This window comes from Lytechinus pictus, chromosome 17 (assembly GCF_037042905.1).
Source record: "Lytechinus pictus isolate F3 Inbred chromosome 17, Lp3.0, whole genome shotgun sequence".
Taxonomy (NCBI): Eukaryota; Metazoa; Echinodermata; class Echinoidea; order Temnopleuroida; family Toxopneustidae; genus Lytechinus; species Lytechinus pictus.
Window position 1 is genome coordinate 21618714 of NC_087261.1, and position 27876 is coordinate 21646589.

Here is a 27876-nt window from a genome sequence, read left to right on the forward strand (position 1 = left end):
ACATTTTGCAACATGCCACGTTGCATTAATAACCATGATAATATGTCAATAGATTTTTTAATATCACTATTTAAATAATTATTTCAATTTCCTTACATTTTCTACACCATATGCGTTAATGAAATGTACAATGATGCTTAAAACAGGTAGAAGGAATGGGAAAATGTCATTCATAACGAGAGAATAGCACAATGAAACTAAGATATATGTAAAGACACACAATTGTACCCCCAATCACTTCCCCGACATTTTTTTATTATTTTTGATCATTATTGTTTTTAGTATTCGTCATGGATACATCCATTGCATTGCTTTCCGTTGCTATTTCCTCAGATAAGTTTATGTTAGTTTTTTTTTTATATACGTAGTGAATTAATAAAACTTTTGAATATATACCAATGAATCATATATCACACTACGTTTCTAGATTATTATAAATCTTATTATCGTTGTGCTAAGAGTAGAAATATTTTTTTCTGATGAATTTTGTACCAATCGATACTCTAACTGCATCCATTGTTTTAGTGGTAACCGTTATCGTCATAAGGGAGCTCTTCACAAATACAGCGGGGAACTTTCACAAACAAAAGGGTCGAAAATAGATCGGAGAAAGAATGGTTCCAGATAGTACTTGACCTGCGCATGCGCAAAGCTAAGGGGATGTGTGGCTATAGAGTACCGAATCGATGACGTCAGTTGCCATGGTGTCATGGCGGCCTTGTTCTAAACAAATGAAAGCGTGTGTTTCTCAGAGGAGAAAATGGCTGCAATCGGAATTTGATCGCTTGCAACTTATTTATTCAGATGCCGAGCCAGAGTTATTTGCATGACGTACAGACGATCGTCAGCCGCGACTCTGTTTAGAACCAGCCCGCTATGACACCATGGCAACTGACGTCACACTTCGGTACTCTATGACATGTAAAAAGAGTTTCGGTTAAATGCAACTGAGAAAACGTAACACTTACATCCTAAATGTTAGCTTCTCATTGGTTGAAAATAAATATGGGTTTAATTGCAACTCTTGCAACCCCCCCCCCAAAAAAAAAAAAAAGCAAACGAAACAAAACAAAGAAGGATTTTTTTTATTCATCTCGGCCCATTTTCCCTTTCTTCGCGTATTGCGAGATTCGTTCAATATTCGGAGGTCCGTGGACATCGAAAGAAGATGCGTTAAAGATCTAGACGAGTGACATCATTTTTTCTCTCAATTGAAGAATACGGGTTAATAATCAATAACTTACAAGAGCTATATCATTCTTTAATACAATTCTTTCTTTTAATACCATTTTCATTCTTTACCTTAACCATACTCATATCTTCTTTTATATTTCACTAAGTGAAAATCACCCCTCCCTTATAGTGTCGCACCTAGCTCAGGTCCTCCTTTACCAATATAACCTATTTCAATTTGCAAATTCACATACAGAATTTTTTTTGACAAATGTCAAGCTTAACAACCAGACTGGACGGGACAGCTGACAAAGTGCACTTGAAATTCATTATTGCATCGGATAGTGATTAAACAGAATTCTAAAGATCAATATTCATATTTACAATTGAACATGACTTCTAAGTGATTATATACATAGTTGATTCATTGCTAACGTTTTGCTCCCTGCCCTCTTCCAAGTTTAGGATAACAGGTAAAAAATAAGGAATACTGGAACATTTATATATATTTTTTTCCTTTTCTGATCTTCTCTTTTTGGCTACGTTAAAACCTTGAATAAGAAATGGCTATACTTGCTATTTTTGCGAACTCCTTTTGACGATCAGACATTCTTTGATTTTCTTTTTCTATCATCTTATGGCAAATGCAAAAAAACAACATTTTCATTGACTTTAGATAACATTATAGTGGCAGTTTTTACTGGTAGCTTACTCACGTTATTTGTTTGATCTTTGAGCTCTAGAACTGAAATTCTACTCGTTGTTCAAGTAAGACACTTCTTGAAACCTGGTTGTAACCTGACAACCCTAATTATGACTTAATCGATTCCTTCTTATTATATTTCTCAATTTTACTCCATATTTTTTCACTTCTTACAAACTGCAAACAAATAACACATTAGTAAAATAAAAATATATGCAGAAGTTTCCATAACAAATTTTATAGAATACATTTACACAATTACAAGGAAATGAACGTTGGGCAAATTTAATCAACGAACATTACATCACGACTTCAGGTGGCGCATGGCCAGTCCACCCTCTTGAGGACCTTGTTTTATATCTTTTTTATGCGCCCACACCTGAAATTTATGAGTTCAAATTTCATTCGAAGAGCCAGCAGAATATATTGTTTTTATTCACCAATTGAGTTTTAAAAATTCATCTCTACTTTGAAGTTGATAGGTCAGATTATTTCTGTTGTTTATATTTCTGTAAACAAAAATCATTGACAAGCGCTTATAGCTCCTGCATGCTTAACTCTAATTCAAGAGACAAACTTGGCAAGATTTTTCAAGTAGGTGACCTCAAATATGAATTTAAAATTTCCTTTTTGTCTATGGTCTGGCCGATTTTTGTTCATTAGCGAGTCTTTGCTTCCTTTCCTCAATAAGTCTCTTCTCCTCTATCTCTTCGGGAGTTTGCCTGCATTAAAAAAAAACATGTATTATATCAAAGGATTCGAAACAAGATAACTGTTCTTTTCTTACATTCTAGCAAATGCTCATGTACATATCTTTTGATTATTTTGTTGTGATGGACGCACCCCCACCCTGCTTGTATTTTAAAAATAAACTTTTTTTTGTCCATTTCCTAAACTTTTGTATTTATTGGGGGCGGCACTGGTAAAAAAATTAATGTGGTGGAAGTAAGCTCTTAAAAACTCTTTTACTTCGCTTTTTGATAACTAAAGACATTATTTTATGACGCGTACCGCCTTGAGATAAAAAAGGAAAAGCAATAGAAGTCGCACAACTAAATGTACTTCCTTCTTAGATTTAGACACACTAGGAGGAACCCGCAGGTCTGAGAAAATTCCATTGCCATCCCACCCCCTTCGTTTCACGAAATCGCCGCCACTGATAAGAAGTTAGTACAAGACAAAATCAGGAAGGAATTCAGGAACTATGAACCTTACAATATTCGATTCAATTCAGAGTTTATTGAGATGAATCCTGGCACTCAAGAATGACCATCAAAATAAAACAATTTAACAGAATCGCAAGATTATAAAAAGAGGACAAAAACGAAATGAGAATGTTTACATGCATGTAATCTATACCCGTTAAAAGGGGTTCGGACGTAGAATGTCCAGTCACACCAAAGAAATCGATTCCAAATCGACAGGTGGTACGTCATCGTGAATAACGTAAAACCTTATGTCGGTCTGGAGTCCGTTTCGCCCGTGTAACTGCAGCATTCGAGAAATAAAAGTGGACTCACTTTCGGAGGAGATAATAGCAAGCCGTGATGGTTGGTATTCCGATCCCAAGCGCCAAGATCATCACGGGGTACAAGAAAAGTTCTGCGGAATGGAGAAAAAAACTTTTAGAATACGATAGCCAGAGACCAAGTTTCCTATGATATTCCCACTATCCAACCCCCACATCCTCACCAGGTCGCACCTTGTTATCCCTCCCCCTCCTACACACACACACACACACACTCACTTTTCTGCACGCACATGCCTTTGCAGATCGCTGCACATCTTCAGAACCACAAGGAAGAAGAGTAATGTCATATCAGCATTGTTGAATTGGTTTATACTCCCATTTATTATGTTTTACTACTATTTTGTGCATTTTCCATATTATATTTCTTTTTATCTATTAGATGTTATCTATATAAATAAAACAAAACAATCAAGATGCTTTAAACGAAGACATCTAAATCCTTCCCTCGTTCTGATATAAGAAGGCCAAACTCAATTCAACAGGTACTCCGGGCTGAAAATAATTATATCTAAATAGACATAGTAAAATCTACCTAGTGAAAATGCTGAAATTTCATCAAAATCTGATAACAAATAACGAACTTATTGAATTTTGAAGTTTAGTAATATTTTGTGAAACTGCTGTATGCACGTCATGAATATTCATGAGGTGGGGTAATGATGTCATATCCCCACTTTCCTTTTTATAATGCTATTACATGAACTCATAATTATTTCATTTTTCATAAATGTGTGCCTTATAATGAATGTCTCCCTTATAATAAATTGAGTTGCAGCAATTAACAAATATCTAATGCATTAAATCAGTTGTCAATTCAAATCTCTTAGTTCTTGTAGGAAAAAGATTGAATAAACATAATTTCATGAAATAAACTACAAAAGAAAAAGTGAAGATCTGACATCATCAGTTTGCTCACTGAATATTAATGAAGACATGCATAGAACTGTTTCACCGAAATAATGCAAACCTTTAAAGACATTGTAAAATCTACCAAGCGAAAATGCTGAAATTTCACTAAAATCTGATATAAAATGTTTGTCATTCCTTTTCCGATTTGTCATTCCTTTTCCGATTTTGATCACATTTTCAGTGTTTGGTTTGTCTGATTTTTCTTAATTTGTTCAAATGATATTATTTTCATCCTGGAGTACCCATTATTCGGGTACTCAAGTACACACACGTAACCCCCCCCCCCCACACACACACCCCAAAACTACCATACACAAACACCCTCTCTCACATCAACACATTAGCACACTCGCCTGTAAGCACATTCACAAACGTACGCATTCACCGACTCACACACACTCACACACACAGACGTGGGAACGTTCCGTGAAGACTTCTCTCAGTGATTTTTTTTCACCGGCACCGGCTAATGGTGCTTATAAAGTTATTCGTGTACTCAAGCGCACACACACGTACCCCCCCCCCCCCACACACACACCTAATAACACCCACAAACTACCATACACAAACATCCTCCCTCTCACATCAACATACTAGCACACACGCCTACAGGCACATTCACGAACGTATACGCACTCACCGACTCACACACACAAACGTGGGAACGTTCCGTGAAAAATTCTCTGAGTGATTTTTTTTCACCGGCACAGGCTACTGGGGAATCCTTGCATCTCGTTGGCTGAGAGCAAATTACTCTGTAGAACAGTACTGAAAAAACTCTTCATGAAGTGCTAACTAGGAGGGATGTAGGTGATCTGATGATAACTTACTATTGTCTTTAGATAATGTTTTCCTGTATCCTGTTGATTTGTCCGAATCCTTGTTGCCTTGGGTACCGTTGGTAGAACTGTCGCCCTGATCGGTATCTATTACAAAAAAAATATAAATTGTCCCAAGATTTACTCGATTGTTGAAACCATCAGTGATATAGTGATTAATAGAAAAAAAAATGGGGCTCAACTTGAATGTGCAAAGCAAGCGAGCAAAGGAATGACCTTTCGAAAACGGAAATCTACTTTTGTATTAAATGTCGGGGAAAAAGTATGTTCATTACCCTCAAAGTCAAAAATCTTCAGTGCTCCCTCGCAGCGCTTTCTCGGCCATGTTCGAGCCATAAAGACAATTTGGCTCATTACTCCTGACCACTGAGCACGGGGATAGAGGAGAACTTGTATTCCCTTTCTACATGCTTGTCGATGAGGCCGACGACCTCACATAATCAAACGGAAATGGCATCCTCGGGTGGGGTTCAAGAAAAATCTCGTATTTCTGAACGAGACGTGTGGCAATAATTGGTTATTCAACTTAAGAACAGTTTTACTTGATTTGTTTTAGTTATTCACTGAACTCCCACCTTTGCGCCCTTCCCAGTAAAAAAAAAACCCAACACTTTTCGATTACTCTCCAGAGATAGATTCAGACTAAAAACTCACTGGTTGAAGTCTCTTCGGTGTTAGAATCAGTGCTACTCGGATCGATGTCAACCGTGGTTTCTTTAACAACAGGTTGACTGGTTTCATCCGGTGATGACTCCGTATCGACACGGTTAGTTTGTGTGACGTCGGGTGTAGTGCTAACACTTTCCGATGGCGTGCTGGTACTGGTATCTTGGAATTGCTTGCCACTGCTAACGGTAGTGTCATCGGGGTCCCTGGTGTTGAGTATGGTGCCCGATGACGTCTCCCTGAGACGAGTGGAAGAGATACTCGTGCTGGCCGACGAGGATGTGCTTCCAGTAGTTGAAGCAACACTACTTCCATCCGAGCTCGTCGTAGCGTCATGACCCATTCCGCTTGTGGTAACGCCGTCACTACGCTGGTCTTTCTCGCCATCGACATCATTATTAGTTGTCGAGGACGAGGCCGTAGCTTGGACGTCAGTAACCTTTCCGACACCGCCACCCCGGGTTGTGGTCTGGCTACCATCCGTGTTCTTGTTTGCATTATTGCTGGGAGTACCAGTACCAGTCGTGCTGGTACTAGAAGGTGGCACTTCATCTGCATGAGATTCTGACAAAGGGGGAAAATTGGGTGAAGAAAGAGAGTATTTTATATAAACAAATATTAGTACTTATAGGGTACATACAAGAGGTTACAAACGATTTCACAAACTATTGATCATGACCCTTTTTTCACGTTTAAAACAACCCTTATCAATATTTTGATTTTGTTATTATATACACAAAGGTCACTTGTAGTGCATAAAGTAATGTGTAACATAAGAACTCCTGCATGAACGGCCTAGGGTGTAACTCCGTGTCTGTATTAGTCATGATATTTCCATTTTTATTTGAAAATTGATTCACGCAATTCTACAACATGGACGCTTAGGCCCGTATTCTAAAAGAGGTTTCAATTGTACCACGGTACAAAACCATGGACTATGCAGATTTTGTCAACATAATAACGCTCATTTCATCATTTACCTAAAATTAAATCTAATTAAAATCTAGTAATAAGCCTTGTACAGAAAAGTACACTGATATAAAAACGCGAGAAAATGGTTATCACTGAGATTCCAGTTGCATAAATAGTTGTGATTATATCATCTATTAAAAGCTAAATGCAATTTGATATTCAACCAAATGAATACGCGTATTTGGGACTTGTGCTTGTTTAGTTCAGTTGGATTTAATCGAAGCTCTTTCTTCAATAGGTCCCAGGCCAACTTTGGTCCTTGGGCGTTTCATAAAAATGTCAGATCTGACACTTTTCCTTGATTTTTGATTGGCTGAGAAACATATTCCCTATGGTAACTGTAGGAAAACATACTTTGTTGGATGGAACATCCCACGATTCATTTCCAACGAAAAATATTGATGAAATGCACCACCCCCCCCCCCCCCCCCTTCTCGGTCTAAATCATGATAGGAAAGTTGACTTTCAATCTTCACATATCTCTGCACTTGCACTTGCTCGAAATTGCTCTGGCTGTTCCAGGACAATATTCCTTCGAATATATTGGAGATATTTAGAATTATTTCATATAGGGAGCCCATCAAGGTAGAAGGACCCAGGGTACCTTGTCGAGTTAGCAAGATCAAGTCCAAAAGTTGGCCTGAACAGGGGTGCGGCGCTGAAAAAGTCGCAATCAAACTAAATGCCAGAAATTAAACATAATTTAAATTTCATCCAACCAGAAGAAGAAACATGATGATCTTTTTGTACTTGTCGCGCTTGATTTAAAGAAAAAAAACCCTCTTGTATCAGTCCTCTGGTCTGATCGAGTTGAATGATCGGCAATGGACACCTGACACCACTTACCGACAACGGGACATACATAGCGGACCTTGAGATCTGGACACTCTTGCACGTTCGGACTGAAATATCCTCTGGAGCAGCGGATACCTTTACCATTACACGGATAATCCGAATCCGGTACAAATGCATCCGATGATTCATACCACGGTTGATAAGAAAGGGAGAAACGTAATGCCCTGCATTCGGCGTATATTGGATTGCTGCAGAGGTCGTATTCTTCGTGGTTCTCAGCCTGTGGGAAATGTTATTGTCATAAAGGTAAATGTAAGACGCAGTATTTTTTGTTTATTTCTTTCATCAATTTTATCTATGTTCTATATTACTCGGGTTCATAAGCCGGATACATAACCGAACTACCCATACATGCCTATATACCAACCAGAAACATCACAGAATGATTCGCTGGTAAATTGAATATTTTACGTTATCATTCAAGAATTTCATTTCTTCTGTCACTTTTAGTCTTTTCCATAATCTTTTCTCCTACTTAAACCGTCTTCGTTTCATTTCCCCTCTCTTTTTATCTTTTCATTCCACGCTCTAAAAACAATGAGTAAATATCTACCCGATATTGGATAAAAAGGGAACATGCATGTTTGCTGGGTATTTTTTGTCCCTTCATATTGGGCAAAATCCATGGTTTTGGGGTAAATTTCGACGCAACAATGCGTACAAATTTACAAAATTGGCCTATTTGGTATCTTTCATACCCAACAAACATGCATGTTCCCATTTTAGCCAACAGTGGGTAAACTTGTTTTTAGAGTGCAAAAGCATGAATATACTAGTACTTTTTAGAACAAAAATTAAATGTAGTCACCAAATCACGATGCGCTTCGATTGTCTCAACTTCGTCTCCAATAATCATATCAGTGTCGACGTTGAAAAATCTAGTCCAATAGTACGTGTTGTTGTCATCCACTAGTGGTAAGGGTAAGGCAGTGAAAAATGGGAAAAGAATATTTAAAAAAAAAGAGGTATTAGCCCGAGGGATGACCACCTAAAAAAATGTTCGTAATTATGTTTAAATATATTTATTTATTTCCGTTTTTTACTGTGGTTATGGTTAAGTTACCAAACCAATTAGGTAATGCTCTTTCTAATAATAAATAATAATATATTATTTCTATAGCGCACGTATCCCCCTCATTAGGTGTTCAAGGCGCTTCTATATTACCCCGGCTAAGCTAGTCTACCAATTCCGGTGCTCATAGCTTTTTAAGGAATTACTTCTTTGTCACCTGGGTCCCGTAAAACAAAGTTAAGCAATTAATCGTAGGAATGATTTCGGGATCAATTTACAGAGTTATTAGTCTATCCAATCAATCGTTAAAAAAACTGTTCTACAATGATTGCTTAGTCTTGTGTTACAGGCCCCAGGTTCCTGTCCGAGATAGTAAAGACCAACATCTACAAATATGAATATAAAAAACTTTTGTTAATTAAATGATAACATCAATTTTGATTTGCCCCTTATACATTTACGTACATAATGAATTTATTTCCTTCGAAACGATTTCTTTTTTCAACAATGAAATGATATTGTAATATTCTATAATGACTATTAATTGATTGAGAAAATACATTTCAATTTTTCAATAAAATCAGAAACTTCTGCTCAAACTTATTTTACCAAACCTGTACCTACTGTTATAAAATAACCCTATACAAAATTGACAGGGTTCTCCACAGCATCATGAATCCCGAAGGTTGTTTAGAACCTTAAAGAGTTTTTTGTAGACCCATAGACGATTCTCAATTGCCTTTTAGATTGACTGTTCTACTTTCTGAGGAACCTGAAATGCATTGAAAAGGGGAACACGGAAAGGTCTTTATAACGAGCACTCTTTTTCTGGACCCATAGACGATTCTCAATGACCTTTTAGAACCCCTTTTTTGCTTCTTTGAAGAACCTGAAATGCTTCGCAATGGGGAACAAGGAAAGGTCTTAACGAGCACTCTCTTTTTAAGAGTATACCAGTATTCGTTTTTATGAACTTACGATCGGTTGGAGCGGGTGTTTCTATAACCGGATATCCGTAGGCGCTGAGACGATTATTGGATACCACTTCGCAGGTGAACCGGGAAGAGAGGTATCCAGTATTACCGTCCTTTTTGCCGTAAATATGTAAGACGGCTGGATGAAACAAAATCAGACGTTAAAAATTTTACATTTTGAATTTGTTTATTATAGTAAGTACATATAAAACAATATACATGTAACTACTCATCTTTTCTTGGCTCTATATTCTTTGTTCTGTATCATAATCATTGTTTATAATAGTTCGTGAATATAAAACTTACTAAAAGCTTACTAAGACGTAAGAAAAGGATTATACGATACAAACAATAAATTGGCTAATGTTTATAATAGTAAGTGAATAGAAAACTACTGATATTTTCTTAGCTATACAGTGCGTCCCAACAAAAACGAAACCGAGATTTAGCGATGATTTATCATAACTTAATCATAAGTACAATAAACAAATGACCTATCAATGTAAAGCTTAGAATCTCCTCTTTCATCGGATATTACTTAGATTATTCCTCATTCATGCATGAGTGAGCAAAAATAATCTGAAGAAAGGATACAAAACTCATTTGGAGGGGGTATCTGAATTGGCTTATTATATTCACTCGCGTTCGTAATCACTCGCGTCGCGTTGGTAATCACACGCGTTTTTTATTTTTGGCGATTTTTTTTTTTTTCATTTCGGTGCGATTTTTTTTCTAACGGTGTCTTCAATGGGACAAACACGCTGGGAAAATAAAATGAAATCAAAATTCGAGTTTCGTTTTAAGCCGGCAAGTGCCTTAAATAAGATGTACTCGACTCCTGTTTTAACATAACAAACAAGCAAATCAGCCATGTGGCTCAACTAACTTAGAATAGATCCGGACTTCTACTGTGTCTTATACGAGGACTCCGAGTCGGAACCATATCTGCCACATCGATATTACATCGTATCATTCCCATATGCTGACATGCCTGCATGCAATGGCCCCAAGGCGGCCGGACCCGGCCGCGGTCGGACACGACGTGCATCGGTAGCATGGATCAAGCTAACGTGAGTCGAGCTGAGTTAGATCCCACGTTACATATGAGGCGCCGGGTCCGGCCGCCTTGGGGCCATTGCATGTAGGCATGTCCGCATATGGGAATGATACGATGTAATATCGATGTGGCAGATATGGCAAGTTCCGACTCGGAGACCTCGTATAAGACACAGTAGAAGTCCGGATCTATTCTAAGTTAGTTGAGCCACATGGCTGATTTGCTTGTTTGTTATGTTAAAACAATAGTCGAGTACATTTTATTTTAAGGCACTTAATTGCCGGCTTAAAACGAAACTCGAATTTCAATTTCATTTTATTTTCCCTGCATGTCTGTCCCATTGAAGACACCGTTAAAAAAAAAATCGCACCGAAATAAAAAAAAAAATCGCCAAAAATTCAAAACGCGAGTGATTACGAACCCGCACGCGACGCGAGTGATTATAAACTGCCATCTGAATTTCAAAAAGAAAATCACATGCCTAAATGGTCCAGAAATAAGAAGTTATATTTCCTCGAAACAATGCTTGTATTTCCATAATTTCATTAAATAAACGTGTTTTCACCGGTTTCCCACAGAAGCTATCGCACGGTTAACAAAATATTTAATGCATGGCTGATCGTCAACAAAACGGAGTGTCGAGTGAGTTAGAACGGTAGCCTGTAAAACCTCTTCATTTTATGAAATTATTGAAATTCAAGCCATATTTCAAATGACCAGAACTTTGTTATTTCTTGACCATTTTAAGTAATTGAGGTATTAAATTAAAGAGCAGATATTGAACTTTTTAAAAATATGGTTTTCGTTTTGAAACCCAGATACAGCCCGCCAAATGACTTTTTAGTATCCCCTCTTCAAATTGTTTTTGCTCACTCATGCGTGAATGAGAAATAATCTAAGCTTTACAACGGTAGGTCATTTGTCTATTGTCTATTGTATTTGTGATTAAGTTATGATAAATAAAATCATTGATAAATCTCAGTTTCTTTTTTTGTGGGACGCACTCTACATTCACCTACGCCTAGTAGGCAGACTAACATTTATTTAATCAGTATATTCAGATTTTAATAGAAGAGAAATAAAAATGTTACAATTTTGAAGATAATTCAGAGAAAAATATAAATTGAATTCATTTTCAAAGCCAGCAGATTTTTGAAAATGACGATTTGTTTTATTAGATTGTATTTAAATCTAATTTTGTTACTTGAAATGACGATACCACAGCGATGATATACCAAAACTGAATGTATTTCACTTGTAATTGTGATTTAAAATTTTAATTTGGAGGATGACATTACAGAATACGGGCCAAGAGGTATACTAAAGTTCTCGTCATGCTTGATGCATTTCATTTTGTTTTGTTTTGTTTGCCTTTTTTGCTCTAAATATGCAAAAACAATCCAAACCTAAAGATTCCAGAGAGTTGCCTTCGGAAATTTAGGATTCAGTTTCGAGTGTCGGGATTTTTTTTTCTTTACTGAGCTGTGGAAACACTGGGATAAAGAGATTACTGAATGAATACTTTTAGTTATTTTCTGATCCTATATACTGTTGTGTTTTTTTGTAAATGGAACATATGGGTGTTTCATAAAGCTGTTCGTAAAGTTACGAGCGACTTTACGCACGACTGGAACATGTTCTTAGGTCGTAACTAAAAGGAATGTCACATAGCACACAAAAGAATCACCAGTTGTGCGTAAAGCCATTCATATCTTACAAGCAGCTTTATGAAACACCCACCAGATGACACAAGGTTCAAATAATGCGCTTACCTATCACGCGGAAATCATTATCTTCTTTGGTGAACGAAAGCATATAGAACTCGTGCGAGGTAACCTCGGCAAAATACCCGTGGTCGCTTTCGTACATGAACCGGACACTGACGTCGGGTGGTCCCCGAATCAGGCAAGACAGCTTGATGTGGGTAACCTGTACGTCTGTTTCCACGGAATCCATGAAGGTAAACTTCCTCGCTGCCATTCGCAGGACCCGGGGCGAAGCATCTGCGCGACAGAATGAGCATGACGTTCCATTGTTATTATCGGAAAATGTGTCGATCAATCCAATATACTTTCTTAGAAGTGGCAGACCAATTATACATCTTTAATTTCAATATTTTTAAAAAGACAATACTACAGCTGATAACATCTCCATGGACGTGCTCTTAACTGGCGCATGATCAGAAATTGACCCCTTCCCCCCCCCCCCTAACAAAAAAAATGTTATAGATCAATGCTCTGTGGCATCAAATGGCTTGACGTTGTGCCTTCGGGAAGCGTCAGAGAAGCTCTTTTTTATTTGCATGATTTAATAAGCTACCGGAATCATTGACTGCAGGGCTGGGAGCACGTTTATTGAAAAATTGATGAAAAACACACATTTCGATAGAAACCTACTTTAAGCATATCAAATCTTTGGAAAATAAAACCCATACTTTGTCCATGGAAGGACACGGGTGCACGTGCTCACTCTTTATATATTAGACAGACATTTTCGAACTACATGTAAAAAAAGAGGAAGAATAGTTAGAGCATTTGTTATGCCTAAAATGACTAAAGCTAGTTTAGGTTCTATACGTTTTGTAAAGTGCAGTTACCTTCATGTTCACTTCGGAAGATGTCATGAGTTTGGGATGCAGACAAGGCCGAGTAAAATACCTTCAAATCTGTCATTGCTATTTGAGGAATATCTGATGACGTCACATTGTCTTCTGAAGAGAGAACCCAGAAGGACGTGTTGTCCGTCTGGAAACCTTTTATGACATCATCGAATTGTGTCGAAGATGGCGTCGGGATTACTTCAGCCACTGCGGCACCATTGAAGTAAACTGTAAGGTTGCTCAGGAGGTCAAATGTTATGGTGACATGGGTCCATCCGCTGTGCAGTAGCGTCTCATTGACAGCCCACTCGGTATTCCCTCGCAAGTACGTCACGATGAAGTTACCGTTCTGTACCGAGCCGACCAGGGACGGGGACCGAAACACGTGGAGGGGAGATAACTGAGGCCGAGTTTCGTTCCCCTTCATACTAAACCAGAACATGACGGAGATGCTGTGATGGGAATCGCAGCATTCTGGGTTGGTCAAGCAGTTGTTGAGATATGGCTTAAACGCCAACTTCTCAGGGACCGTGGCTCGAACTGCGCAGAGTTTGTCGTGAGATGGCGGGCCATTTACTTGCCTCAACGATTTGCTGTACAGGGAACAAGTTTTGAAAGTTTGGGTAGGAGAAAAACAAATTCTATCATTCCAAAATTACTACAACTTGGCATTCAAATTAAAGACCTGCATTGCATTTTCTTGAAACCTTTGATGCTTTCTTCTCCTTTATATAAAATTGTATATTAATCAATAATCCTGAAATCAGTTTTATTGGTATATATGTATATATAGATATATACATGTATAAACATATATTTAATTGACATCTCTTTAAAGTAAAGCTTTTATGACGTCACTTTTACTCAAATCTTGGATTGAAATCAACGTTTTTTGATAACTTCTAATCAATACTTTACCAATAAATAGTTCAACATCCCATTGACATGGATTTTCAATCTCACTATATCCATATCCCATCTTCATTCGATATGAATTCTCAGTCACACTCTATCGATATGCCATCTTCATTCGATATGAATTCTCAAACACACTCTATCGATATCCCATCTTCATTGGATATGAGTTCTCAATCACACTCTATCTATATCCCATCTTTATTATATATGAATTCTCAATCACACGCTATCGATATCAAATCCTCATTAGATATGAATTCTAAATCACACTCTATCGATATCCCATCTTTATTAGATATGAATTCTCAATCACACGCTATCGATATCAAATCCTCATTAGATATGAATTCTAAATCACACTCTATCGATATCCCATCTTCATTAGATATGAATTCTCAATCACACTCTATCCATATCCCATCTTCATTAGATATGAATTCTCAATCACAATCTATTGATATCACATCTTCATTGGATATGAACTCTCAATCACACTCTATCGATATCACATCTTCATTAGATATGAATTCTCAAACACACCTTATCGATATCCCATCTTCATTAGATATGAACTCTCAATCACACTCTATCTATATTCCATTCTCATTAGATATGAATTCTCAATCACAATCTATCGATATCCCATCTTCATTATAAATGAACTCAAAATCACACTCCATTGATATCCCATCTTCATTAGATATTGATTCTCAATCACACTCTATCATTATTACATCTTCATTGAATTCTCAATCACACTCTATCGATATCCCATCTTCATTAGATATGAATTCTCAATCACACTCAATCATTATTACATCTTCATTAGATATGAATTCTCAATCACACTCTATCGATATCCCATCTTCATTAGATATGAATCCTCAATCACACTCTATCGATATGCCATCTTCATTAGATATGAATTCTCAATCACAATCTATCGATATCCCATCTTCATTAGATATGAATTCTCAATCACACTCTATCGATATGCCATCTTCATTAGATATGAATTCTCAATCACAATCTATCGATATGCCATCTTCATAAGATATGAATTCTCAATCACACTCTATCGATATGCCATCTTCATTAGATATGAATCCTCAATCACACTCTATCGATATGCCATCTTCATTAGATATGAATTCTCAATCACAATCTATCGATATCCCATCTTCATTAGATATGAATTCTCAATCACACTCAATCATTATTACATCTTCATTAGATATGAATTCTCAATCACACTCTATCGATATCCCATCTTCATAAGATATGAATTCTCAATCACACTCTATCGATATCCCATCTTCATTAGATATGAATTCTCAATCACACTCTATCGATATGCCATCTTCATTAGATATGAATTCTCAAACACACCTTATCGATATCCCATCTTCATTAGATATGAATTCTCAATCACACTCTATCGATATCCCATTCTCATTAGATATGAACTCTCAATCACAATCTATCCATATCCCATCTTCATTCGATATGAATTCTCAGTCACACTCTATCGATATCCCATTCTCATTAGATATGAACTCTCAATCACACTCTATCGATATCCAATCTTCATTAGATATGAATTCTCAATCAAACTCAATCTATATTACATCTTCATTAGATATGAATTCTCAATCACACTCTATCGATATCCCATCTTCATTAGATATGAATCTCAATCACACTCTTCATTAGATAAGAACTCTCAATCACAATCTATTGATATCCCATCTTCATTAGATATGAATTCTCAATCACACTCTATCGATATGCCATCTTCATTAGATATGAATTCTCAAACACACCTTATCGATATCCCATCTTCATTAGATATGAATTCTCAATCACACTCTATTGATATCCCATCTTCATTGGATATGAATTCTCAATCACACTCTATTGATATCACATCTTCATTAGATATGAATTCTCAATCACAATCTATTGGTATCACATCTTCATTAGATATAAATTCTCAATCACACTCTATCATTATTACATCTTCATGAGATATGAATTCTCAAACACACTCTATCGATATCCCATCTTCATTGGATATGAGTTCTCAATCACACTCTATCGATATGCCATCTTCATTAGATATGAATTCTCAATCACACTCTATCTATATTACATCTTCATGAGATATGAATTCTCAATCACACTCTATCTATATTACATCTTCATTGGATATGAATTCTCAATCTCACTCTATCGATATGCCATCTTCATTAGATATGAATTCTCAATCAATTCAATTCAATTCAATTCAATTCAATTCAATTTTCAATTTTTTTCAATTCAATCTTTATTTCGCAAAATAAGATAAAAATACAAAGAAACATCAAATAATGTGATTAGATAATAAAATAAATTGCGTGGCTTTCCATGAAGGTTATAAGAAACCTGTAAGGCTGGATCGCCAAAACATAGTAAAACGACAACAATATTGAATAAAAAAAAACAGAATGTCATATCATTATAGTAAATACAATGTAGGAAAAAGGAGGAAAAAAACAAGAACAAAGAATACAAAAAGACACGAATCGAAGGAGGGGGGGGGGTAGATATAGTACAAGTAATGCATTGATATCAACTGCGAAAATTAATAATCATTTACTAGAAAATTTTTGTACTGTTTTCTAAAGGATGATATAAATTGTGAATTAGTTATTATTTGGGGAATCTCGTTCCATTGTTTGGGACCTACATAACTCAATGATTTAGCTTCGTGACTAGACTTGATAGACCATAAATGAAATTTATTGGAAGAACGGGTATTATGATTATGAACTTGATTATTGTATTGAAAAAGATCTGAAAAAGGAGTGGGTAACAACCTCTTCTTGTACTTATACATAAATATTGCGAGTTCTTGCTTATTAATATCATATATATTAAGTAAAGACAATTTCTTAAATAAAGGTGCGGATGGTGCTAGGTAATGGGAATTGGTAATTATTCTTAAACATTTCTTTTGAATTTTGAATATTGAGTCCAATTCATATGAGGTAACATTGGTAGCCCAGACAATATTGCAATATTTTAAATAAGGGAAAATTATGGAATGATATAGAGTTATCAGATTTTTATGAAGTAAACTATGCTTAAGTTTGTAAATTAAACCAGTATTCCTACTTATCTTATGTAATACATTTATCATATGGTACTTAAAACTCAAAAGATTATCCAATGTGACACCTAAAAAGTTAATGGAATTACTTAATTCGATACGTTTATTGTCGATATAAATGTGAATATGAGCGTTGTCAATTGGATTATAATTATTAGATTTGTCAGTCACACTCTATCATTATTACATCTTCATGAGATATGAATTCTCAAACACACTCTATCGATATCCCATCTTCATTGGATATGAATTCTCAATCACAATCTATCGATATCCCATCTTCATTAGATATGAATTCTCAATCACACTCTATCATTATTACATCTTCATTAGATATGAATCTCAATCACACTCTATCGATATCCCATCTTCATGAGATATGAATTCTCAATCACACTCTATCATTATTACATCTTCATTAGATATGAATTCTCAATCACACTCTATCGATATCCCATCTTCATTAGATATGAGTTCTCAATCACACTCTATCGATATCCCATCTTCATTAGATATGAATTCTCAATCACACTCTATCGATATCCCATTCTCATTAGATATGAATTCTCAATAAAACTCGATCTATATTACATCTTCATTAGATATGAATTCTCAATCTCACTCTATCCATATCCCATCTTTATTAGATATGAATTCTCAATCACACTCTATCGATATCAAATCCCCATTAGATATGAATTCTAAATCACACTCTATCGATATCCCATTCTCATTAGATATGAACTCTCAATCACAATCTATCCATATCCCATCTTCATTCGATATGAATTCTCAGTCACACTCTATCGATATCCCATTCTCATTAGATATGAACTCTCAATCACACTCTATCGATATCCAATCTTCATTAGATATGAATTCTCAATCAAACTCAATCTATATTACATCTTCATTAGATATGAATTCTCAATCACACTCTATCGATATCCCATCTTCATTAGATATGAATCTCAATCACACTCTTCATTAGATAAGAACTCTCAATCACAATCTATTGATATCCCATCTTCATTAGATATGAATTCTCAATCACACTCTATCGATATGCCATCTTCATTAGATATGAATTCTCAAACACACCTTATCGATATCCCATCTTCATTAGATATGAATTCTCAATCACACTCTGTTGATATCCCATCTTCATTGGATATGAATTCTCAATCACACTCTATTGATATCACATCTTCATTAGATATGAATTCTCAATCACAATCTATTGGTATCACATCTTCATTAGATATGAATTCTCAATCACACTCTATCATTATTGCATCTTCATGAGATATGAATTCTCAAACACACTCTATCGATATGCCATCTTTATTAGATATGAATTCTCAATCACAATCTATTGATATCCCATCTTCATTAGATATGAACTCTCAATCACACTCTATCGATATCACATCTTCATTAGATATGAATTCTCAATCACACTCTATCGATATGCCATCTTCATTGAATTCTCAATCACACTCTATCGATATCCCATCTTCATGAGATATGAATTCTCAATCACACTCTATCATTATTACATCTTCATTGAATTCTCAATCACACTCTATCGATATCCCATCTTCATTGAATTCTCAATCACACTCTATCGATATCCCATCTTCATTGAATTCTCAATCACACTCTATCGATATGCCATCTTCATTAGTTATGAATTCTCAATCACAATCTATTGATATCCCATCTTCATTAGATATGAATCTCAATCACTATCTATATTTCAAGCTTTTTTCATGTTATTGTGAATACAAACAAAAATAACTTTTGAACTGCTCGTCAAATCACACTTTTACCTATGCCTAAATGAATCTTGTTAAAGATTAAATCCACCCCGACAAAAAGGTGACTTGAATAAATAAAGAAATCAAACTTGCATAACGCTGAAAATTTCAACAAATTTGGAAGAAAGATATGAAATTTCATATTTCCGGGGTTTTTTAATAGTTGCACAACTGAGTTAATATCCAAATGAGAGAGTTGATGGCGTCACTCACTCACTATTTTTTTTTTTTTTTAATTATAAAATATTTCATCTGTTCCAGAGTTTGACGAGGCTCTTTATCAAATAACAATTCCACATGTTCAGGGAGGAATAATCATTGTGTACATTAATAGGCTGAGAAAATCAAAATATTTTATATGATAAATTGCAAAAGAAAAATAACGATTGGATGACGTCATTGGTTTTCTCATTTCCATACCGAACAGGATGTGCATGCAGATTTCTTTTTTTAAATAAAAAGCAAAAGGGAATAATTACCTTTTTCGATAGCCAATTTCGATGAAATTTTCAGTATCTATGCTTGTTTGATTTTTCACTTCTTATGCTTGTATCTAAACTTTTTGTTTTTATTTACTTTTTTAGGGGGTAGACGTAAATTCCCAATAACTGGTATTTACCATTTATCATACACTCTCCGATAATAATGATAATTATTAAAGTCATCTCACCCTTGCACCACCTCGCCCACCATCGACCCATTTATTGGTTTGACTCGTTCAACCGTATCTTTGCAGGTCCAGGGGCCGATAGCCCCAAGGGTGCCCTCACCGCCGTCGATCTCACTCAATGACCAGTGAAGGTCGGGCTCGGGAACAGTCACTGTGTCTGTGGTGAGAAAGTGATGCAAACATGGTGGGCCGTCTCAAATCATATTTTTTAAGCCTAATGATGCAAGCGTCCCCTAATATTTTGATTATATTTCATGAATATGAGTATAGAAAGGGACACGTTGGGCGGTATTCTTGCCACTTAGCTGCTGAAAGTGACTTGGCCAGGACATTAAAAGGGTTAGGTGCATCTTGTGAGGGGAACAGGGGGGCGTTTCATTAATATTTTCGTCCGACAAGTTGTCAGATCTGACAACTTTCCTGGATTCTGATTGGTTGAGAAGCACTGTTACTATAGTAACTGTCGGATAAAACAGGACTTGTCGGATAAAACGTCCGACAAGTCCTTTCATGAAACGCTCCCCTGATAATTACAAAATAGAATAGAGTGAATCGCGCAAACATTAGAGTTGTTTTATATCACGTTTTACACCTAAACTCGTAAAGTATATTACTTTCCTAACTTTGCCCGAAACTTGCCCAATCAAGCAAAGCTATGTTTGTGATATGTTTCGATGGTACTGCATAATTAGTTACTGAAGCCTATAAGTTATTCGACTTTCCGCCACACTAATTTTCACAGAGTCTGGTCTTATAGAATTGTATTAATATTTCCCATGAAAGTTCGAAACCGTAAATGAAAAATATCTCTCACATGTTATTAAAGCCGACCAATACAGTTTTTTTAAGGGGGAAGGGGGGGGTCATGGTCAATGTACCAAATGTACAACCTCAAATTAAAGAAGAAAAAAAACAATGACGTACCTATTATTTTACAGAGTAGTCTCACTTCCACGTCCTTGCACGATTGATCGCAAACTAAAATGCCATCATTGCATGTCACATCAGGAGTAGGGTCTGTATCATCAAGACTACGATGGGTGTATTTCTCCCTACATTGTGTTATTATGGTGTGATTACAAAGCTGAAATAATAGAAATAAACGGTTTAAATTACATTCATGCGATTTAATTCTCGATATTCTCCGGAAATTGTGGTTGAGTCCCATGTTTTTTGTCGAACTTCGAATGATGATATTAAGACATATTTGGTCTATAGAAAATAACAACTAATGAATAAATTAATTGATAAATATCTAAGGCCTAGATAAAAAAAAATGTCGACGTGTGCCCTAATAAGGAAATAATAGGAAGCCCCTAAAATAATGTGGGTAAAATTAGCTTGACTAAATAAATAAATTGATAATAAATACCTTGTAGATATCCATGGCTATGACTGAATAGATTTGTAAAATATTAAGTTGATAAATAGTTCCCTTTAAGCTTACTCCGATATTGATATTTTTCTTACAAAGGAAGCAAAAGGGGTAGATTTATAATTAAAGATGACAATTATCTAAATCAAAATTTATAACAAATCTGAACTGAAGACAAATAAGTTTAGATTAAATAAGTGAAGAAATAAACTTTTAAATAGTTGATAGTCAAATAGTGAATACATGCAAATACATATTTTTTCAAGCTGGGCCTATATCGCAAGTATGCTGTTTAATCTCCTCTCACATAAATAATTGTATAACCAAGGCTGGGTCCCCTTTAAAACGAGAAAGGAAGATTGTGATTATAGTTACATGTCTAAAGTCTTGCTCGTCTGATCCGACGTCGTTTGAGGCCGAGTACCACTCTGTCCAGTATGTTGTCGTTGGGGGCGCTACAACGATGAAATGAAAACAAAACAATATCAATGCAAAGTTCGCATTTGAAATGGAGGTTAATAGTTAGTATTATGACGACGGCCTTGTGCTGCAGTCACATTCGTGATACAGACTCCAAACCAACCTACGATATATCATTTGGAAGTCACGTAAATGCTTTTGGCGAAATTATAATCGGTTTCGTTGATGTGACAGTACCCCCGAAGTAGCATCAAGGGATGTGAGAGGGGTGCGGAGAGAAAGCGTAAGAGGATATGCAACTTAGGACTTGACGGAGATGGAGCGAGCAGGGAAAGAGAGATAGATAAAGACATAAGGAGAAAGAAAAGGAAAAAAACTAGGGACTTGACGGAGATGGAGCAAGTAGGAAAGAGAGGGAGATAGATAGATCGATAGATGGATAGAAAGATAGATAGATAGATAGATAGATAGATAGATAGATAGATAGATAGATAGATAGATAGATAGAGACATAAAGAGAAACAAAGGGAAAGAAACAAGCAGTTGGAGCGAGTAGGAAGAGGAAAAAGATAGAGACATAAAGAGAAAGAAGAGGAAAGAAACAAGGAGATGGAGCGAGTAGGGAAAGAGAGAGAGAGATAGAGACATAAAGAGAAAGAAAAGGAAAGAAACATGGAGATGGAGCTACGAGTAGGGAAAGAGAGATAGATAGAGAGAAAGAAAAGGAAAGAAACAAGGTGATGGGGCGAGTAGAGAGAGAGAGAGACATAAGCAGAGAAATAAATGGAAAGAACGGAGAAAGAGAAATAAAAAGGAGAGTCTCGTAAAAGGAGAAGGGAGTTGGGTTAGAGAGGAGATGTATAGGCGGAAATCGCTTTGGCATTGATTGGCTCTCGATCGCATCTGGCAAACATACTTTTAAGTTAATAAATTCTTCATGAATTTATTCTTTATGATTGGCATTAGTATGCATAGAAAATCGACAAAATGTCTCTTTTCCTTCTGTTTTGCTGTGTGACCAGTTTCATAATTGTTTGAAGCATAGCCTGTTCGATGATCTGAAACTGGTACTTGATAAAGTTGAATCGGAGTTGAATATAATGCCACTGTGAAGGTCACAAAATGAGCTGCATTCATTTGACAATTGGAGAGTATACAGTCACACCTACAAGACCAGTTTCAAATCGACTAGATTAATAACGTTATTCCCAATACCATACCATCGGTCGGTTTGGAGTCAGTTTCGTTGATGTGACTGCATGCTAGAAATTGATCTCTCTTTGTAATCATATACTTTTTGGAATATACATCAACCTGAAACAAGCACATCAGCCTGTTCAGAGCATCTAAAAACATGAACAAACAATACATCCACCCCAATTGTAACGTAAACAAAGACGACCCCCCCCCTTGCCCTCCCATACCACATACAGTAAAAACGCTGTTTGAAATTTCTTTACAACGATTTTTCCTAATGAACATTGCAGTAGTTGTTTAAAAAGTTATATTTTTTTAGTACAGTTTTTAATTTTTTTATATTTAATCATCAATAAATCAAGAATGGTTGTCTACCGGTTAAACAACTATAAGCCTACTGTAAGGTTCATATAGTAAAGATCGTTGTATAAATTATTAAACAATGATTTTAAAGTGTGCAAACTCAATATATAAAATCTTGGGGCCGTTGCCATGGTTACACATAGTTAAAAATCAAACGAAAGTCCATCATTCTGATTGGTTAAAATACAGTAGTAATTTATTTTTAGAATTACGTTCGATCAGGCAGGGTGAGAGCCCCCCCCCAAAAAAAATGATAATAATAATAATAATAATGAATAAAAACAAATTAAAAGTAATAAAATAAATAGATAAGTAAATAAATGAGAAAAATAAAAATAAGGGGCAGAGCAAAGCCAATCAGTTCATGATCATTTAATATTGTATTGAGGGAGAGTGAAAATTCTCATTTATTTCTTTCAATAATATATACATGTAAAAACATACAAATATCATACATTATTTTGAACTGAACATAAATATACAAATATAATCATGAAACATTAAGATGAGATTTAAAAAAAAATAATGAAAGAAAAGGTATCCCAAAAAGCCTCAAAGGCTTGAAAAACAAGGGAAACCAAGAATAAAACATAAAAATGATTATAGAAAATGATTTACAAATAGAACAGAATACCGGAATGCGTCGCCACAACAGTAACATTAAAATTAATTATCGTACACAGAGCCGGATACATGTATAAGGAAAGATAAAACGTTAGTTTGATTGCGATGATCGGCGGGCACGTCGTCAGTACTTTCTTTCAAACCAAAACACTGACGACATGCCAGCTGGTCACTAAGTGAACCATTAAGAAAAAAATATATTATAATTGTCATAGGCTATCTAGACCTCTATGGATTGACCTACACAAAAAGGAAGAATATTCCTTTATTTTTCCGTACAAAGAAAAATACTTTTTTAAGCCCCTACCTTGGTCACAGGGTGTGTGTGAAGGCTCTTGAGATGTGTCATTTTTCTGCATGTGTGCCATTCGGATAAGCGTCGAAACTATAACCTACAAAAGAACAAAAGCACAAGACAGAAACATTATCCGAAACATTACCTATAATGATAACTGAACACCAACTTAAAGTTGTAAAACAAATGGTTTTCACGAACGCATGCGTAAATTGTTCAAAAATACATAAATGGAAGGGGTTGTTTATATTGTGCTGTACAGCGGGCGCGACCGCCTTGGTTTTCGTATAAGGGAGGGGTGACCTATATACTTCAACGGTAAGTCATAAAGGCAAGTCATCGACGGTAAGTTATCGGACATAATTTTTGTTTTAATGATGTTTTTATTGTATTCTCCCAAATCGAAATACACATTCACATTACATAAACAAGTTTTACAAATTATTTGAAACACGATTATAAATTATACAATAAATTCATATCTCATACAATTATGCATCAAACTTCAAAGATACTGTAAATTAATTCTGATGCGTTTCAACAATTACAAAATGAAATATTAACAAGATGTATTAAATGACAAGAGAGAGAAAAAACAATTATAAAAAGGTGATGTTCGAAATACACATTCACATTACATAAACAAGTTTTACAAATTATTTGAAACACGATTATAAATTATACAATAAATTCATATCTCATACAATTATGCATCAAACTTCAAAGATACTGTAGATTAATTCTGATGCGTTTCAACAATTACAAAATGAAATATTAACAAGATGTATTAAATGACAAGAGAGAGAAAAAAAACAATTATAAAAAGGTGATGTTCTGCCTCCCAATCCCCCCCCCCCCCCGTCCTCAGGTAAAGAGCACCCTCCCCTTTATGCCTACTCCACATGGAAGTGACTCCAATTTCCCGTATTATTTTTGCTTTTTCTGCAAGAAAAAAAAGAGAATTTATTTTGTGTGTGTGTGTGTGTGGTTTTGTCTCTCGATGTATGCAGTTGAGGCCAAAAGCTCACATACACCCAATGGAGTTCAGTGAAATCCGTTCGCCCGCCAAACATCGCAAAATAATAATAGCTTTGATCGACCTGCATTCGGTATTGTTAGTGTAGGGCAGAACTAGAATGAATATTAGATATTTAATCTCAAGAGATTTAAATTCAAATCTGTTAGCTTCGTATCAAATCCACAAGGTTTAAATCTGAATCTAATAATCGGCATGTCACTATCAGCCGATGTAGTTTTGTTTGAAATCCTGTAGTTTACAGTGGATCCTAACTTTGGATGCCTTTCAACATGTTTATTGTTAGTGCTAAAGAAAAATGGATAGATACAGCTCGGGAGATGATTGTTTGACCATAAAGTATTGGAGATTAGGAGGGTGGTAATAATAAAAAAAAATCAAATCCTGCAAGTTTTATCAATTGTTATGAGAATACCATGCGTTTGATTGCCAAGGTTCTCTCTTCAAATCGTATACAATGATGGTTCGTTGTCATATTTTTATAATGAAACATGATATGCTTACGTCATCCAAGCCCCACCCCCTCCCACGCGCTCTTCCTCCTATTAGACGGGTCAATATATGGTTTGACCCGGAAAAAATTGCAACAAATGATTTTTCAACGGTATTTTGTACTATTTGACCTCAGGAATAACATACTAAAAATCTATCGAAATCCGCATCCGGGAAAGTAGTTATTTTCAAGATGGCGTCCAAGATGACCGCCATTCACTAAAAATTGATATAACTCACTCATTATCCACCCTAGAATCCTATTTGGGTTCATATCCCATGGTCCAATGGGTAAAATAATTTATTTATACAAATTAGAGTGAATATTAGCACTCCAGGTTACCAGGAAAATCCAAGATGGCGCCCAAAATGGCTGCCGTAGTCTAAAAAATCCACAATTCATCAATTACTTACTTAAGTGGCTTTAATTTGGTGTCCATCTGATTGTTTTAATGATGAAGTAGTACGTCGGGACATATTACAAGGACAGCCAGTGGTCTGGTGTGTCCAAAAATTCAAGATGGCTTCCAAAAATTGAGTTTAAAATGGCTGTTAATCCTTAAAATGGACATAGCTCCTATCACATCCACCTGAGAGATATGATTTTGGTGTCTAGACCATGGTTTCAATGGTCAAATAATACATTGGGACAAGTTACAAGGACAGTCAGTGGTCCGGTATGTTCAAAAATCCAAGATGGCTTCCAAAAATGGAGTAAAATATGCTGTTGTCACTTAAAAAAACCCAACATAGTTTGTTCAATATCCGGGAATATGATTTTTTGTGCCTATACCATGGTTAAATGGGTCAAATAATAAATTGGGATAAGTTACAAGGACGATTGGTGGTCAAGTATGTCCAAAAGTCTACGGTGGCTTAAAAAATAGTATCATTTAGCTGCGATGGTATTTAAAAATGGACATAGTTCATGTTTTATTCGTCAAGGGCATATGATTTTGTTGCCTATATCATGGTTTCAAAAGGCAGAAAATAGTTACAAGGACAGTCACTGGTCCAGTATGTCGAAAATCTAAGAAAGCTTCCAAAAATCGGAGTCTAAAATGACTGCTGTTACTTTAAAAATGGACATAGTTCATTTAAAATCCACCTAGGAGATATGATTTCGGTGTCCACACTATGGTTTCATGGTTAAAATAATACGTTTGGACTGGTTACATTGATATGCAGTTGTCCAGTTCGCCTAAAACACAAGAGGGTTTTAAAAAAAGGAATCTGAAACGACTTATATCATTCAATAGTGGTCAGAGTTCTACAATATTCATCTGCAAGAAATAATGTTGGTGTCCAAATTGTGGTATGAAGGGTCAAATAATACATTCAAACAAGTAACAAGGGTGGTTAGTACTCCATTTTGTCAAATAATCCATGATGGATTCTAAAATTTCATCAAAATGGGTGCTGTTACCAACTCATGATGCAATATGATAACTTTTCCCCATGCATTTAAGTGTAGGCACCAAGATTATTTCTAACAGGTAGATATTTTAATTAACAGTAGTCACTTAAGAACCCATTTTTTAAGCCAACTTGGATTTTAAGGCAAAATGGATAGCTGCATATCATGGTAACCAGTCCCAAAGTATTGTTTGGCCCTTGAAACCCTAGTGTAGACACCAAAATAATATCCCCAAGGTGTATTCATAATGTTCTACATCCACTTTTAAGTAACAGCAGTCATTTAAGACCCCCATTTTTAAAGCCTTCTTTGATTTTTGGACATACCTGACACCTGAATGTCCTTTCAATTTAACCGAATGTATTGCTTGACCCTGTAAACTCTAGTATAGACAGCAAAATCATATCTCCAAGGTGTATTTATAATGAACAATGCATACTTTTAAGTAGCAACAGTCAATTTACACCCCATTTTTTGAAGTAATCTTGGATTTTTTTACATACAGACAACTGACTGGTCTTGTAACTTACCCTAGTGTATTACTTGACCCTTTTAAACCATGCTTTTAACACCAAACTCATATTCCCAGACAGATATTAAACAAACTATGTCCTTTTATAAGTAACATCAGACATATTTTTACTCCATTTTTGGAAGCCATCTTGTAATTTTGGACATACTAGACCACTGACTGCCATTGTCTCGTCCTAATATATAATTTGACCCTTGAAACCATAGTTTAGACACCGAAATCATACATCACAGCGGATTTAAAATGAGCTATGCCACTTTTAAGTATCAACAGCCA

The 27876-nt window shown here is 35.7% G+C and overlaps 1 protein-coding gene across 1 annotated transcript; it reads right to left on the bottom strand.

The window, feature by feature from the left end:
• Positions 1 to 264: 264 nt before the first annotated feature.
• LOC129280108 (uncharacterized) lies at positions 265 to 24215 on the bottom strand. The gene is made up of 13 exons (XM_064112410.1): positions 24136 to 24215; positions 21600 to 21679; positions 20774 to 20933; positions 19850 to 20006; positions 13288 to 13883; positions 12464 to 12694; positions 9639 to 9773; positions 8457 to 8557; positions 7640 to 7868; positions 5810 to 6385; positions 5147 to 5242; positions 3397 to 3478; positions 265 to 2598 (listed from the first exon to the last, which is right to left on the bottom strand). The coding sequence occupies exons 1-13, from the start codon at positions 24194 to 24196 to the stop codon at positions 2511 to 2513; spliced, it is 2592 nt and encodes an 863-aa protein (XP_063968480.1). The 5' UTR covers positions 24197 to 24215; the 3' UTR covers positions 265 to 2510.
• Positions 24216 to 27876: the final 3661 nt, after the last annotated feature.

Coding starts and splice junctions, on each gene's coding strand:
- LOC129280108 (XM_064112410.1), bottom strand. CDS start 24,196: ATGGCACACATGCAGAAAAATGACACATCTCAAGAGCCTTCACACACA. Junction 3,479..5,146: donor AACATTATCTAAAGACAATA/GTAAGTTATCAT, acceptor TCCATTCCGCAG/AACTTTTCTTGTACCCCGTG. Junction 2,599..3,396: donor TGCTATTATCTCCTCCGAAA/GTGAGTCCACTT, acceptor TTTTTAATGCAG/GCAAACTCCCGAAGAGATAG.